Source organism: Peromyscus eremicus, chromosome 3, assembly GCF_949786415.1.
Source record: "Peromyscus eremicus chromosome 3, PerEre_H2_v1, whole genome shotgun sequence".
Taxonomy (NCBI): domain Eukaryota; kingdom Metazoa; phylum Chordata; class Mammalia; order Rodentia; family Cricetidae; genus Peromyscus; species Peromyscus eremicus.
Genome location: NC_081418.1, coordinates 48,603,894 through 48,619,732, shown reverse-complemented (window position 1 = coordinate 48,619,732; position 15,839 = coordinate 48,603,894). Strand labels below are relative to the sequence as shown.

At 45.3% G+C, this 15,839-nt stretch overlaps 1 protein-coding gene across 1 annotated transcript in view; it reads left to right on the top strand.

Moving 5' to 3' along the window:
* The window catches only part of Creb3l2 (cAMP responsive element binding protein 3 like 2), a 118,365-nt gene that overhangs the window by 68,051 nt on the left and 34,475 nt on the right, over positions 1 to 15,839 (top strand). Inside the window, exon 2 of the mRNA XM_059257573.1 lies at positions 4,340 to 4,556. Coding sequence (XP_059113556.1) covers positions 4,340 to 4,556 — 217 coding nt within the window. The remainder of the gene's footprint in view (positions 1 to 4,339; positions 4,557 to 15,839) is intronic.

The window sequence follows — 15,839 nt, the reverse complement described above, 5'->3', positions numbered from 1 at the left end:
TCGGAAAAGTGGGTTGACTTCAGAAGCCACAGGACTGCAGCCCTGTAAGACACCATGGCAAGCAGGGGGTGGAATTCTGGAAAGGAATGGTAAGTACATTATCTCTTTAAAGGGATCATTACTCTGTCTGTCTCTTTAGCATGACTTAAGGTGAGACTGCCTTCCTAAGGCTGGTCTCCTAAGCTGGTCATTGACCTGCCCAACTGGAGGTTAGAGACCTAACCTCTACCCAGGTCCGAGATTTCATCCTCTTGACCAGGAAAAAAATCGTTTTCCCTTAGTGGGTCTTTATTATTGCTCTTGACACCATTCATAAATCTTTAAAAGAACTTACCCAGTGTCTTCACTGAGCTGGATGAAACATATTATGTTGTGAGGTAGGTTTTTAACCCGGTTGTAGCTCAGATGACTCTGAACCCTGTAGCAGAAATACATATTAGGGACCAGACAATAACTCCACCTTCTTTGCTGTTGGATCCTAGAAGGCAATACTAGGTACCTCTACACTGAACACTCTCTTGGTGTGTTTGTACAGTTTTCATGTGGAAGTCTGTGTGCTCGTTAGTAGACGGATTGGGAGTCTGTCTGCTTAGCATTAGAGGCGGATTCCAATGAGGCAGCATGCTGTAGTAGAAAGGGCACAGAATGTGGAAACCCTTAGGCTTGGCATGCAACCTCAGTTCCATCCTTCATCAACATCACAGCCCTGGACAAGGTACTTGAGTATCCTAATCCACACTGTTCCCATCGATCCAGAGACGTGTCTCTCTTGTAGGAGTGTATCTGATGGGTCAGTCACTCAGTTCATCAGGCAAGCCTACCACACCACTGAAGTTATTTCGAAGAACTTTCCATGCAGCTTGATTGTGAGACTCAAATATCTCTTTCCTAGGAGAAGCAAGGTGGGGAAAGTCCCACCAGTTAGAAAGAAGAGGACCCTAGTAGATGACTGAGATGTTGGACTGTGGGTTACTAGACAGCTTCACAAGATTGCTGTGATCACTGAGTATGGAGCAGGCTATGAAAGTAAACTAGTAAAGCTAGATTAATAGGCAAGGTGGTAAAATGCAATGCTATTATCTCTGAAACAATTAAACTACATTTATGTAACCCTTGAGTTACTTGCTAAAGTATCCGAAGGGTCCAGAAGGTCTCTCCCTTTGAGGCCCACATTGTTCTTTTCTCTGGGTTTGGACCGCCAGACCATAATGCTTCTCTCTGTGTGTGGCTGGCATTAATGATGGGCTGATACTGACCTGAGCTCTTTACCAGCAGTAGGGGGTTGGCCTGTCTGCTGAGTCCCCAAGACCAAAGCTGCGGAGTAGACCTGGCTAACACGGTTTTGCTGGGCTGAGTCATGGCACCTGGTGGAACCGACTGGGCACCATCTCTTTGGTCCCCGAATCTACTCAGCAGTTACCTTTGTTAATTCTGAGGTGGGTGGTTAGGCATTGTTAGTTTTTGCTTCTGGGGAGCTGCCTTTCTCCAGAGGGGGAGGTTATAATGTTACAACTGTGAATTTTCAGGGCCGCCTGTCATTAGGGCTAAATTGTTTCATAACATGATAATTACTGTATCATCTAAAGTAGGGGGAGCCCAAGGAGGGCGAACAGAGCCAGGGGGTTTATTATTGGTTATCGAGAGGATGTTCATGAAAACATTCATTAGTGATGCTGCAAAGAAAGAAAACAGGGTGTCAGCAGAGCAGACCAGCCTAGGCAGCTTCGCCTTGCCTCCGGATGGAACGGAATTCCAGGGGCTTAGTAGAGCCAGCCTATCTGGCCAGCATTGACCTTGTAGCTTGGGACAGAATTGTGGTTTGGAAATGGGCAGGCTGTGATCAGTTCTTGCTTTTGTATCTTACGGTTTGCATTATTTACTTCCCTTTCTGTTACTGTAATTTTGTGTTCAAAGGGAACTCCATCAACCACCTCATAATATTCATTATCCGTCAATCCATCGAGCTGGAAGGGTAGGCTGCTTAGGGAACCATACACTGACCTTAGCTTATAATAGGAAATTTGGTTCAAATCTTAGCCTTCGAGCTGCCCTGACCCTCTCTGAATTCAGATGGTTACCAAGGAAGGTTCTTGGGCCCCGTGCATATGTGTGATTCAGAAGCTCCATCTTTAGTTCCTCCAGATAATTTCTGTGTACAGAGAAGTTTCAGACACCCTATCCCGAGTGGCCATGCCTTGGGTAGGCTTGGGTCTTCCTAAAGTTTGACATTTGGTAGCTGCCACGCTTGTGGATTTTCTTCTCATCTTGAACACATCTGAACCTCCAAGGACTTGGTCAGTGTCCGAGGGCAAAAGTGGTCAGGCAGTGAGCGGGGTGGTGAGTGGAAATGGAGCCAGCTTCCTGCTGAAAATGGAAGTGAGTATAGAATTATAGCTGATGGGGATAGCTTCAGTTTGGAGATGCATTTTACATTTGGCAATTTGGGGAGACGTTTTTTGGTTTCACACTCAAGGGGAAAGTGTTTCTGACATCTAGGGGGAATAGGTCCAAGATGCTGTTAAACATTCTGTCACATACAGACCAACCCCTGACACACACACACACACACACACACACACACACACACACACACACACACTGCCGCTGCCACAACCACCCCTAAAATGTGTCTAGTCCAATATGTCAATGATGAAATGCTAAACACCCAACATATGCAGAGCGACCTTCCCCCGACCCCTGCTACACACATATGTGGTACCTCCATACCAGAGCAAAAAGAATTATCTAGCCCACCAACCAACAGTGCAGTGAGAAGTGTTGCTCTGCAGATCAGAATAGCACCGTCACACCCCTCTGATGGGACTTCATCTCCTTCAATGGACAGTGGAGCAGGGGATACGGTGACCCCGGATATTACACAACGACTACCCTTATAGCATGTTCATGGCTTGGCAGGGGCTGGGAAGTTAACAAAATTAGCAATGGAGGATGGAAAATGATTAAATGGAAAAGAAACAAAAATCTAGTGGAGAGATCAGAGAGGAGTAGACTGTTGGTGACTTACTGTAACACACACCTGATCCAATCAACTTACAAAAAAGGAGCAGTTTCCTTTGGCTTATGTTGGGAGGCTCCTGTGTGTAACTGGTCACTTTGCATAATGGATCTCTGTGCCTGATTGGTTCATGCTGATGCTGTTGCTTTGGGCAGGCCAGCGTACCTTGATGTGTGGGTGCATGGCAGAAAGCACTGCTCATTTCATGGCTGAGAAGTGAAAAAGAGAAAAGGAAGAACCCAGGGTTCTCTTTAAGGGCATTTCATCTATGGCCTGAAGATCCTCTGCTAGGCCCCGTCTCCTAAAGGTTCTATTACCTCCCAATAACAACATGGGCGAGGATCAAAACTTTAACATATAGACTTTTGGGGGAACATTCTAGATCCAAACTACAGCACTGCCTCTAATAGTTTTGAATTGGGCACCTTGCTATAGCCACCCTCTCACTCAGTGGAAATAGAGGATAGCTTATTTAAAGATCTTGCTAGAGCAGAACGTGGCTGATCTTTCCAGCAAGGACCGTCAGGGAGTCACACCATTCAGCCACACTCTTCTCCCAGGAAGTAGAGTTGTGTTGTGCCAGCTCATGAGCCTGGACTGGATTTGTCATTTGCCTTGACTAGAGAGTCCATGGGGACCAGGATGTTATGTGACAATGATGCATGATTCGGAGGTCATTCATCTTTCATTTTATTCTTCATGGAAGATTTCTGCCGTTCTGTCAGGGAGCCCCACCCAGCTTCCTTGAATGAAGGCCCCTAGCTAAGCATGCAGTTCAGTGTGACTGTATCATGGCATCTCAATGAAGTCAGTTCCTCACTCAGTCAACCCCAGAATGACAAGGAATAATAAGTTATGATTAGTTTAAATCACTAAATATTGTGTGTGTGTGTGTGTGTGTGTGTGTGTGTGTGTGTGTGTGTGCGCACACAGGCTAGAGGTCAACCATAGTGTCCTGAGGGGTTATTCACTGTGTCTTTGGGGGCAATGTCTCTTGCAGGGACCTGGGGCTCCTTAGTTAGGTCTGATTGGCCAGCAAGCCCTTGCAGTTCCCCTGTCTCTGATTCCCCAGCACTGGCATTCCAGATGCCACCATGCCTGTCTTTCCGTGTGTGTACTGGGGATCAAACTCAGGTCCTCTGCTTGCACAGCCAGTGCTTTACCCACTAAGCCGTCTCTCCAGCCCCCACTGCCACGGTTTGACGGACAGAAAGACAAGTGGATTTTGCAAATGACTGCGCGTCTCTTTGCCTTGAAGTATGCGTGTTGGGTGTCAGATCAAGAGCAAGAAAACCTGAATTCTTCCTCCTCTGCCTCTTGCAGCACTTCTCAGAACTTCTGGATGAGTTTTCCCAGAACGTCTTGGGTCAGCTCCTGAATGACCCTTTCCTCTCAGAGAAGAGTGTGTCGATGGAGGTGGAGCCGTCTCCCACATCACCAGCGCCTCTCATCCAGGCTGAACACAGCTACTCCCTGAGCGAGGAGCCCCGGGCTCAGTCACCGTTCACCCATGTGACTACCGGCGATGGCATCAATGACGGTAAAAACCGAGCAGGACAAAACACTGGGGGCCTTAAACCCTTTGACTCTAGCTGGTTGAGGAGACAGGTGTGGGCTCTGTTATTGTCAGCATCAACGTTAGCCACACAGCCACTGCCTGGTGCTAAGGATATAGTAAAAGCCAAGAGGGACAGCATGCCCTTCTCTGTGCTAAGCTGCATCTCAGCGAACTTGCTGTCCCTGAATCGTCTTGCTCTCTCTGACTTGGGCCTTGGGCAGCAGAGCAGCCCTTTGTAATCAAGCTGGCCTCTGAGTTGATGATATCCAGCAGTGCGGGAAGCCACTTATTTTAAGGGACCATATCATTTTCCTGACAAAGGATTTTTATGATAACTCTTATCTGGAGAAACCTCTGGAGGCATCGCCTTAACCATTTTCCAGCATGTTCTACTGACTCCCCACGTGTGGGATCTTGGTGAACGTTTCTGGACTCTCTTGTCGGTATCCCTCTCATGCCTATTCCCGTCAGCAATGCTGCTGCCCGTCATTGTTGAAGGTCTGGCTTTTCTAACTCCAGAGGTGCAAAGGTGCCGTGATCACTATGCTATAAGCCTTTATTTGCTGTATTTTCTACCTTTCCCGTTCTCCACATGTGCATGCATTCATACACAGATATGTTCTCTCTCTCTCTCTCTCTCTCTCTCTCTCTCTCTCTCTCTCTCTCTCTGTCACACACACACACCAGAATTTTATTTTCCTAGAGGGACAGTCAGCTATTTTAAGTACTTTGAGTAAACTTTAAAGACCTTGTTCCTTATTTTCATTCCAGCATAGGATTCCGCCCCCCCTCCCCACACACACAGGAGGATGACACAGTGAGAAGTAGTCACTAAATTGACCTCTTTGGGTTTTGCTCTGAGCCCCTTCCCTGTGGTTAAAGGCCAATGCCTGTATCCACATGCATAAGGGAGGGGCCACTCCTACAGGGGAATCCATTACTAGCCTCTAAAATAATTAACTTGGATACCAGTAAAACACCTTTCCCTCAGGACAAAGAATGTTGTGGGTGTGAAAATTTCCCATTCTTCTCTAGGATACATTCTTTCTTGGAAGAATTGCACTAGTCAGTGTGGGGGAAGTGTGTGCATGCATGCTCTGTGAAAGGGATGCTGTGAAGCTGGTAGTGGGTTCTCTCTAGCCTGCTGGAGCCTCACCCCATGCTCTGATTCTCCCTCTTTTGTGGGGAGTTTAGGAGCATGAGGACTTAGCCCTCTGCTGGAGTCTGGCAGTTATCCCTGCCTTCCACCAGTAGGATAAGGTGTAACGCCTCCTGGGAAGAAAGGAAAGGAGAACTGAGCCGATTCAAGGACATAATGGTGCTTTGGGGGTAAAATGAGGTGTTTACAAAGCTCAGAGCAATGTCTACTGCATAGCATCCCAGCGAACCATGTTTTCTTCCTCCCAGTGCCTGTCTCTCCTGCAATGTGTTCACCTCATTTCAGAAACGCCCTCAGATCAGATGCAGAATGTGCTCTCTGCGGTGACCAGGACCCTGCTCTCCCCTTAGCCTCATCACAAATGATGTATTACTGTGACAGCATAGTACAGCAAAGGTTATTGGAAACTTACGAATTGCTTATTTCTCTGAAACCATGGAAAGTGAACCACGGATAATGGGGAGCTGCTGTATCCCCATCCCTCACTGTGCAGGCCAGCTCAAGGAGGTCAGTTGTCTGGGTTTCAGGTTAAATTCAGGCAAGCCCTGAGTTAGTTTTATTATGTTTTAAATGGGCCACTGGTGAGTGGTTGGACAAAGTGAGTGTTAGACTTTCTTCTACGTCTGAGATTCTTGGTGGGGATGTACTTGCTTCATGCAAGGTTCCCTCATGTTCTTGTCTTTGCTTTGTCCATATTCGTCTCATAATTCCCCTGAAGCCTCCATCTCTAGCCCTTCTTCGTTTGTGGGGTTAATCTTTAGTGTCTTTATGCATTAGCCATTTATGCTGTGTAACAAATGTCCCCTCCCAAAGTCAATGTCTTAGAATGGCCATTTATTCTGTCATGAGCTTTGTACTTAAGTCCTCCAAAGCAATACTTGTGTGGTTTTGGTTTATAATTTATCATGAGATTGGAATCAGATGCTGGCCGAGACATTCCCAGTTAGACACACCACCCTAAAAGCAGCCACCTGGAGTAGTCACAAGCCACTGGGGGTAAATTGGTTGCCCTTTATATGGGTTTCCTCATGGGGCTGCTGGCTTCTCCCACAGTGAGAAATCTCCTGCCAGTTAGTTACCCTTCCTGTCACAGCCAGGGAAGAGACTAGGCTCCCCATCCAGGACAGCACTGAGGCACTGTGGTAGGGAATTGCACAAGAAGGCCTCTAGCTGGAGGTGCAGTCACCGGAGGCCATCTTGGATGCTGGCGGCCACACTGAAGTGATTTAGTCGCGTCTGGATTCCTTTACCTGGAATTGCTCTGCTACACACTCTTCCCATTCATTCGCCCAGTGGCTCTCATGTTTATATTCAAGGCACTGAAGAAATATAAAGAAAAAAAAAGTTTGTCCATTGCTCTCCCAGAGTTTGTCAGGAGGGGAGGATTAGAAATGTACAATACACAACTGATTGTAAAAACATTGTATGTAGCTGGACGGCGGTGGCGCACGCCTTTAATCCTAGCACTTGGGAGGCAGAACCAGGCAGATCTCTGTGAGTTCCAGGCCAGCCTGGTCTACAGAGTGAGTTCCAGGACAGGCTCCAAAGCTACACAGAGAAACCCTGTCTCGAAAAACTAAAAACTAAAACTAAAACCAAAAACCAAACAACAACAAAAACATTGTACGTGTGCCAACTCTAGTGGAAGTTACGCACACCAGTTCCAAATTGTACATTACCACTGACTGGCTCTGGGAGGGTCATTTAACTTATCCAGCCCAGCTTCCCTGTGTGTGAAATGGGGGTGAAAACGGCTTTTCATGTTTTCTTTTGAGGATTAAGTATGATAATAGATTTCATTGCCTGCCAGGGTCTGGCTGATAGCAAGGAAGTTCTTCTGAGCTCTATTGCAGTTGTTAGTTACAACTAAGATCTGTAGGAGGGCAAGGAGACTTTGTAGAGGGTTTTTTAACCTTAATTTATTTATTTTGGGGGGCAGGAGTGTGCAGACACCATGCATGTGTAGAGGTCAGAGGAAAATCTGGAGGAGTTGGTTGTCTCTTTCCACCATGTCAGTTCCAGGAATTGGACTCAGTCCATCAGGCTTAGTTAAAAGTGCCATTACCCACTGAGCCGTCTTCCTGGTCCTGTGAAAGAGGATCTCTCAATTTACCAGCCTAGGAAACTTAGTAGGTACTTAACTTATTAGTGGGTTGTTTTATTTTTGCTAGTTTGTTTTGTATATATCAGCTAGATCCAGAGATTATAATTGTTTAGGAGGCAGAAATCAACTGTATACATAATACTTTTTATTTGAATGGAGATTATTAGTTATCTTTGTATTTTCAATTACCCATGTATATGTTGGGTCTCTTCTGTATTTTGAGCTGAGTGAAGGCAAGTTCTGTTCAGTGTCTGGCAATTAGCATGATGCTTGGTACTTTGAAGATGTTCAATGAGCATTTATATTATTGAATTGTATAGCCTGCCTCTGCCTCCCAAAGTGCTGGGATTAAAGGCATGCGCCACCCCCGCCCGGCTGCATTTTTTTTTAGTTCTGTACCTTATAGACAGGTGACATAAACAAGGACTAGTGCAAGAGGGAGAACCAGGTGTACTTCTCAAACTTGTAGTTTGCTGTTCAGAACACCCAAGTTGGAGAGGGCTCAATGAAGTTCAGGGGACTAACTTTGCTTCAATTCTACATGTAGGTTGCGCACCTACTGTGTGCCCGACTCTAGCTTAAATACTTATGAAACACAGCAGTAAAACGTAGACCCTGCCTGTGAGGTGGAGCTCAGGGTCTGATGACAACGTAATGTACCTAATACCATATTAGGCAGCATTCGAGCAGTGTTCCAAGAGGAAATTAAACTGTAGTAGTTTCCAAGAGAGAGAGCACACCCATGGAGGAGTCAGGAAGAGCTGCCTGAGTGAAGCAGGATTTCAGCTGGGCCTTGGCTCCCTGCCTGGACTCAGCCCCCTGGAGCCTGCTTGAGGGCCTCCAATGGAGAGCAGAAGAGCAGAAGGCCAGGACACACCAGCGCTTTGAAAAAAGATCCGCAGTAAAAAGATTGTTCACAAAGCAGATTTCCAAAGGTTCAGGGTTCCTTCCTGTTGCGTCCGTTGGCTGTCCTCCTTTGTCTGTGTCTGGGCATATTGTCTCTGCCTTGCCTTCCATCGCTGAATCCGTTCCTCTGTGTAGTCTAGTCTGGTGTCGACACTTTTTGATGTCATTTTTATTTGACTGATGGATTTTCACTTACAGAACTTCGGCTTAGTTCATTTTCAGTGTATCAATTTCCTTGCTGATTTTTTTTTCCCTCTGTTTTTGAACTTCCTTCTCCAGTTTACTGTTTAGCTCACTTTGGAGACTGTCCTGTCAGGGAATAGACTTCCTTAGCACACCTGCTTATTTGAGTCATCTGTATATTCATCAATTCTTGTTCAAAGAAGGACTCTGAATTCATCATGGACGTTTCAGCCATCTTGGAGATTTGGGGTTTCATTATGGGGAGTTAGTAGTGTGGGAATGAGTCATGGTAAAGATATCCCTCTGGAGGACTCTCAGAGAGCAAAAGAACCAAACAGAATTGGAAGTGTGTGTGGGGGTGGGGTGGGGGGTGGAGTTGAAACTAGGAGACTCATTCAGCCCTACAGACTTTCAAAGCACAGTGAAGAAACACAACAAATACAAGACGACACTCTCCTTCCACGGCGTCACTGGTCTTCCACTCTCGTTCTCATTGATTTCCCTGTAAGATGAAGGAATCATCCATCTGTGCACCTAAACTAGCACCCAGTGTGGGAGAAACAATCGCAGATCTTGTGCAGGAGCCCTTTCTATAGTAAGACCAAAGGACACACTGTTGGGGCCCCCAGCTGACCCCCAGCTCTGTTTGTAGCTTTTGTGCTTGCCAAGGCTGTGCTGCTGTTTGCCAAAAAGAGGCAGAGGGGGTCCAGATGGAGTTTGCAAAGGGCGTACAGTCCGCAGCTCATCTTTGTGAAATTCCAGTCTCTTCTCTCATGTTTATAAGTAGGAGATGATAATGTGGGGTAGGAATTGTTTGAGATGTTGGACGTCAGAGGCGGGGGTGATGGCGATGAGGGTGATGGCGACGAGGATGGGCTGATCCAGCACAGCCTCGCCTGGGTCTTAGCTTCAGTTGTGCTGCTGAGGTTTGAGAATGAGCAAGTGTGTGGTAACAATATTTTATTATCTGGAGCCATACCTTGTATTCCTCCAAAGGAGGAGTCAGTCCCTCCAGGTTCAAGCGTGCTCAGAGCAGATGACTGCTCTGGTAAAGTATGATTTCTCTTTAGGAAACATGCGGGTGTGCAGAGTTTAAGAACAGCTGTTGGCACCAAATCCAATATTCCTTACCTCTTAGTAACCAATAGCTGAAATAGTACGAGGAGGCCTAGCTTCCAGTGGTGGGTACTGAGAATTTCATTCTCGGGAAAGCCGGTGATTCCGCTCTCCTTGTCTAGTTTTACTCAGAGCCAACGCTGCTCTGCTGTAATTGCCTCTAAACTTCACAGCAGCACCAGGACTTACAGCTAAGTCGAGGCTTCGTCTAGAAAGTCTCCTGTTTCTACAACTCCCTCTCTCCTCTGCCATAGCCCTTCTGTCTTCTCCCCCTGTCCCTCTTAACTTTCCCTTCCTCCTGCCATCCCCCCCTCCCCGAGTCCCAGGGCAATCATACAGAGCAAATGGATGTTTGTACCCTATCCAGTGGACACTGGACCTCTAAAACTGTGCACAAAATTTGGGGCTATCTACATTTTTTACACTTTCCTGGTAAGAGGCATTATAACTTTATTTAGTTTATTTTTTACAGTTATTGTGTATGTGTGTGTGTGGTATGTGTGTGTGTGTATGTGTATATATGGTGCATGTGTATATATGGTGTGTGTATGGTTTGTGTGTGTATATGGTGTGTGTGTGTGTGTGTGTGTGTGCATGTGTGTATATGGTATGTATATATAGTTTGTATGTGTATATGGTGTGTGTGTGCATGTGTGTATATGGTATGTATATATAGTTTGTGTATATGGTGTGTGTGTGCATGTGTGTATATGGTATATATATGGTGTATTTGTGTATATGGTATGTGTGTTATATGGTGCATGTGTGTACATGTGTGTATATGGTGTGTGTATATGGTGTATGTGTGTGTATGTGTGTATATGGTATGTGGTGTGTGTATATGGGGTGTGTGTACGATATGTGTGCATGTGTGTATATGGTCTGTATATGGTATGTGTGTGTATATGGTATGTATGTGTGTGTGTGTATGCCCATGTAAGGGTGTGCACATATACATGTTCCACGAATGCTGAGATGGGAGTTGGTTCTCTCCTTCCACTAAATGGATTCTGGGGCTCAAACTCAGGCCCACCGGGGTTAGCTGCAAGTGCCCTTACCCACTGAGCCATACTGTGGGCTTCGATAACTTTCTTTAGTTCTTGAAAGAGTCTATGACTAAAAAATAAAAGGTTAAGAAGCCCTGGTCTGCTACAGCACAGGACTCATCCAGTTCAGAGGTGACTGGAAACATCTCTGGAACACTGGAGCCACAGAGCTTTATGGGGCTCAGGCCACAGAAGCCAAGCCCGGGAATGTGGCTGACCTTCACGGCCATTGGAGGTAGTGTCCACCCCATTCAGCCACCTCTCCTCAGGGGACAGGCTGGTGACCAGTTGCTGAAGGTGCTTCTTGTCCAACAAAAATGTAAAGTGGAAAAGGGGAAAAAGGAAGAGGCTAAAAGAAACTCCCCAGTAAAATGTTCCTGGATACGCTTACGATGTTGGGGTGAGCAAACCTTGTATGCCACCCCAAGGGGTCATCATCATCGGTGCCTATTGGGGGTCACGCTCCATTGTACTCACATTGGGATGCTGGGTTTGTTAGTCAGTTTTCTGTTGCTACAGCAGATACCTGGTGTAGTCACCTTCTAAGGAGAGCAGTTTTGTTTGACAGCTTTGGAGGTTCCATTGTGTCCTCAGTTGCTGAGGGGCGTGTGATGAAGTAACACGTCACAGCGGAAATGCATGGTGGAACAAAACTGCTCTCTTTGGGACCAGAAGGTAAACAAAGGAAGACTGGGGTTCCATAAGCCCCTTGAAGAATGTGTGTCCACGGACCCCAAACCTCCCCCTGGGCTGCACTTCCCATAGTTTCACCCTCTTCCTAGTGCCAGGCCTGGCACAGAAGCACACACACACACTGGAGGACACGGTCCACACTGTAGCTGGACTCCTCAAACTTTTCCCACTCAATGGCACCTTTTGTGTGACCCTTGGTGTATATGTATATAAAAGAGGCAAACAAAACAAACATTTAAATGATAAATGGATTTTAAAACAGTTCTTTAGTATGCATGTAATTTTACCATTTATTAAAGACAAAAGCCAATATTCAGTTAAGGAGAATTGGCCATACTTGTTTATTTTTACATAAGCATATTTTATATAAAGCATCATATAAAGAATAATCTTTTGGCCAACCACCACGAGGTATAGTGTGTCTTCAGTGTTTTCAGAGTTGATTAGTATTTTGATTTTAAAATCATCAGTGCTGAGAATGCTGTTTTGAATGAATATATACTGCAGCACAGCAAAAGCATGTTTAAGCCTTTTCAGAAGTTACTGGGAATTCTGTCCTAATCCCAAGTCAAATTCATCTAACCTTTTTTTTTTTTTTAAGAAATTTATTTATTTTATATGAGTGCTTTATCTGCATGTGCGCCTTTATGCCAGAAGAGGGTGCCAGATCTCATTACAGAGGGTTGTGAGCCACCATGTGGTTGCTGGGAATGGAACTCAGGACCTTTGGAAGAGCAGCCAGTGCTCTTTACCATTGAGCCATCTCTCCAGCCTCTAACCAATTTAAAAAAAAAGAAAGAAAGAAAAGAAAAAGAAACTCAAGTCAGAAACTATAACATCAATTTTTAAAATCAAGCATACTAACACAATAGAATCCAAAACCACGCTAATTTGATACTTACATGCTGAAGAATGACATTGGAAAATACTAAAAGCCTTTGTTTTCTATAATTAAATCATTCTGTCTCTATAAGAGCAAGAAACTTTTTTATGGACTCCGAAAACACTGCAGCCTGTGACATACGGTGGCCCTGAATCTGAGCTCAGGAGTTTGGGGTTCAGTTGCTGGTGATTGTGGTGTAACAGCCTACGCAGTGCGGGGTACACACACTGTGTTCAGAACCAAAGCTTCAGTAAAGTCACTCAGGGTCTTATAAGGGAAAACATTCAATTAGGGCTGGCCTACAGTTTAGATTCAGAAGTTCTGTTACCATGGTGGGAAGCACGGTGGCACACAGGCAGACAGAGGCTCACAGCATGGTGCTAGAGAGGTCGCTGGGAGTTCTACATCCAGATCCAAAGGCAGGAGGAAGAAAGAGGGGGCCCTGGCTTGAGCTTCTGAAACCTCAAAAGCCCACTCCCTGTGAGACACTTTCTCCAACAAGGCCACACATCCTAATAATGCCACTCCCCACAGGCCTATGGGAACCGTTTTCATTCAAACCACCACAGTATAAGCTTGATTTTTAATTAATTTCTGTCTTTTATGCACTCAGAAGCCTTTTACTGCTACCTAATTTGTCATGATCCCCACACTGAGTTCTGTGACTTGCAGTTGAAGAGTCGGAAAACTATGGCACAAGGCACACATTTGTTTTGTTCCGGGGGCATTCAGAGAGAACTTGATGTGGCCCCTGTCCTCCAAGGTTGTGTAAGAATAGGGTTTAAAAGTCCATAAATTATCAGCAGGTTAATCAGAAGGGATATATAGTACATTTGTGCCAAGGTAACTTTATTTGGGCTGGATTAAGAGACTAAGTAGCGGGGGGCTGTAGAGATGGCTCAGTGGTTAAGGGCATGCACTGCTTCTTACAGAGGACCAGAGTTTGGTTCCTAGCACTCAGGTGACTCAAAACCACTTGTAAATTCCAGCTCCAGGGGACCAGGCACCCTCTTCTGGCCCTCACAGGTACTGCATTCATGTGTGCATACCTATCCCCCCAACACAGACATATATACCCAATTTAAAAACTAATAATAAAAATAAATCTTTATAAGAAGACAGACTATTGCTGTTTCAGGTCTATAAAATATAGACAGACCAGGGACATCACTTGTGACCAATTGTCCTGCTGATGAATCCACTGGGGCTTTTTAGGGTTTGCAAAAGCTAGAAATAGCTGAGGTGGGCTCAGTATTGATGCCTTAAACTTAAGGAACTGTTTTCACTGTTACGAATGAAAGCAAGTCCTTGGTGAGCTAGAGGTAAGTCACTGGGGACTGTGAGACAAGCTGCAGGAGGAAAAGGACACAGGAACCGACACTGTGGGATGATTGGGAAACGTGTTTGTTGGGGAGTCAAAGGAGATAATAATGGCTTATGGCTGAGGTTGCCAGAGCAGAGAAGGGGTGCAGAGAGAGAGTTACCTGCAGAGAAATGAGAAGCTGTGTGACATGCATGGCCAAGAAAGTGTTATTTTTATTTATTTATTTTTTTTTAAGATTTAGAGAAATAGGCAGCAGGATTCACACAGGGTTGTATGTGTGGAAAGAGCAAGGGTGAGTCATAGGGACTTAGGTTTCTGCTCTGTAGCCTTAGAGGGATCTTGGTGTTGACGTGTTCCCAGGAAGTGGGACCCAGAAAAAAAGTACACAGAGATGAGATAAATAGCTAATCACATTTACTCTGTGCTGATGTCAAGAGCATCAGTGTGAGTCATCCCCGAGGGACAGGAAAGGATGATGTGTTCATCATCTCCTTCCACACTGGGTCCTCTGCCATGGGTGGATGGTGAAAGAACCTACTTGTGTTTGGGTAGGAGAAACCAGGGAACACAGGTGAAAAAGACACAGTGCTCCCCTTCAAACAGTAAGGCAGTGATCCCTTTGCTTAATTACCCATTGCAGTCTAGAATAGTATAGTTAGTATAGCAGTGTAGTCAGCAGCAAAGTTGACAACCATCTATTGCATAGCACTACTTTGATTATTCATGAATAACAGCTCTATCGTTGATGGAGAAAAATAAGACATATTGGCAGTTTTGTGTACATCCGTGTACTAAATTAGTCTTTTCAAATCAGCCCTTTGTTCTTTGGATCTTTATGTGGTTCATGCTCTAAACACAAACAGGAAAAACCGTGAGTCTGAAAGACCACCAGTCAAGTACAGCACGGATCTCTAGAGTCATAGTTTGTAGATTTGAGTCTGGGCTCTGCCCAGATTATGAACGACGTGATCTTGGGTGAGTTGCTTTACTCTTTTATCTCACCATCCAGAACTTTAAAACCAGAATATAATGTGTACCCCCACAGTGTTGCTGGAGGATTTCGCCGAGTTAGTATTTATTGCGTACTTAGAACAGTGCCTGTCACTTTGCAAGCGCCAAATAAGTATCAGCTATTATTGCTATTGTTCTTTTGCGGGTTGCTCTCTAATTAAATACATAATTTACCAAGTGGCTGTGGTAGGAATGACAGGAGCTGAGGGGAGAGCGTCCGTGTATACAGGCACAGAAAGAACACGGAGTGACAGACAGAGCTGATTGTGTTGGTCTCGGAGGTCCGTGCAGTACAGGCTGGGTGTCTGCCAAAGATGAAGCGCAGCACGTTTTAGCTATTATGAGTTGGTCTTAAACGATGTTTCTTCATATCAGAAACATGGATTGGTGGTCTGTAGTATAGGAGTGATCAGTATTTTATTTTTTCCTATGCCTGCTGGAGGGCTCAGAAAAGAACACTTATTAAAATGTAATCCTCCTAGGCTAGAGCTGTATTGAACCATTGCTCCCCTGGAAAGCAGTGTGTGCAGGTGAGAGTGAGCCCAGGCAATGGGACTCTCATGTCTGCTGTACACCAGCTGTACACTTTTGGGTGAGTTATTTAATCTTATAGTTCCCTTATTTTTAAAGTGGGAGTAATGGTTATATTAACCGCTGTGGTTACTCTTAGGACTAAGTTAATATTTCCAAAGTACTCAGAACAATACTCAGCCCATAGTAAATGCTTACAGTACTGCTGATTTTCCTATCCTGAACACCTCTTCACACCATTCTATATGGAGTTCATTTAGAATTTAGGGCACATGGGCAGACGGGCTGTAGTTTTTTTCATTATTCTGA